This window comes from Seriola lalandi, unplaced genomic scaffold (genome assembly GCF_002814215.2).
Source record: "Seriola lalandi dorsalis isolate HSWRI2012SDOR001 ecotype SW California unplaced genomic scaffold, Sedor1 jcf7180002054550, whole genome shotgun sequence".
Classification (NCBI taxonomy): Eukaryota; Metazoa; Chordata; class Actinopteri; order Carangiformes; family Carangidae; genus Seriola; species Seriola lalandi.
The window spans coordinates 1-947 of record NW_019525103.1 but is presented as its reverse complement, the minus strand read 5'-3'; the positions used below and the strand labels follow the sequence as shown (position 1 = coordinate 947).

The 947-nt window shown below is 39.7% G+C and overlaps 1 protein-coding gene across 1 annotated transcript in view; it reads right to left on the bottom strand.

Moving 5' to 3' along the window:
- The window catches only part of LOC111661748 (sorting nexin-2-like), a 9,097-nt gene extending 8,923 nt beyond the window's left edge, over positions 1-174 (bottom strand). The window contains exon 1 of the mRNA XM_023415411.2: positions 6-174. Within this exon, the coding sequence (XP_023271179.1) occupies positions 6-131 (126 nt within the window). The 5' untranslated portion in view covers positions 132-174. The remainder of the gene's footprint in view (positions 1-5) is intronic.
- Between the last annotated feature and the right edge of the window lie 773 nt (positions 175-947).

The window sequence follows — 947 nt, the reverse complement described above, 5'->3', positions numbered from 1 at the left end:
CTCACCTCTTTGATCTCGTCCTTCGCCTGCTGCAGTTTGTCCGGTTTGTTGGTGAACTGCAGTTTGGCTTCAGCTTCTCGTTTCTTCTGCAGCAGCATCTGACTGTCCTGCCACTTCTGCCACGTCTTCATACGGTGGTCAAACACACCCTGAACACACACACACACACACACACAGACACACACACACACACACGCACACGCATACACACACACATTAATTAATGACAGAAAAATACACGGATATAAATTTCCAATCATGAGATGCTACGAACTGCAGCTTTTCATTAATGGACTCTAATAAAGGAAACTAATTAACAGCAGCTCTGATGTTCAGTTTCAAAGATCTGACTGGATGAGAAGTCGAACATTAAATCAACAGGATCATTTACACATTATTAACGTCATTAAACATTTATAAATGCACATAAAACACACGTTTTTCTATTTAAGTTTTTATGCTTTAGATGTAAAAACAATGAGTCACATTTTAATATTTTTAAGTTCAAACATCTGCAGCTACAACACAGTCATCAATAACACACACACTCCTCTACAGCTGCAGCTAACGAGCTAACGAGCTAACGAGCTTCATCCTCCTGTGTTTTCTTCATTAATCGATTAATTGTTGAAAAAACACTTAAATTTCATTTTTGTCAAATGTTTTTTGTCTGAAACTCAGAGACTTTATTTTTTGAAAAGTGTCAAACGATTAATCGATTATCAGAATAGTCGATTGACTAATCGTTGCAGCTCTACTCTCACTTCCTGTCTCGTACCTACCTGCTCTCAGGTGTTCAGTGTCCAGCAGCTCAGACAGGAAGTCAGAACAGACACACTTATTAATTATTACTAATCTATTCTCCTGTAACTGCTCTTCAGCTCCCTCTCGTCTGCTGCACCTAAGAACTGATCCTGGACCTGATCCTGGACCTGATCCTGGACCTG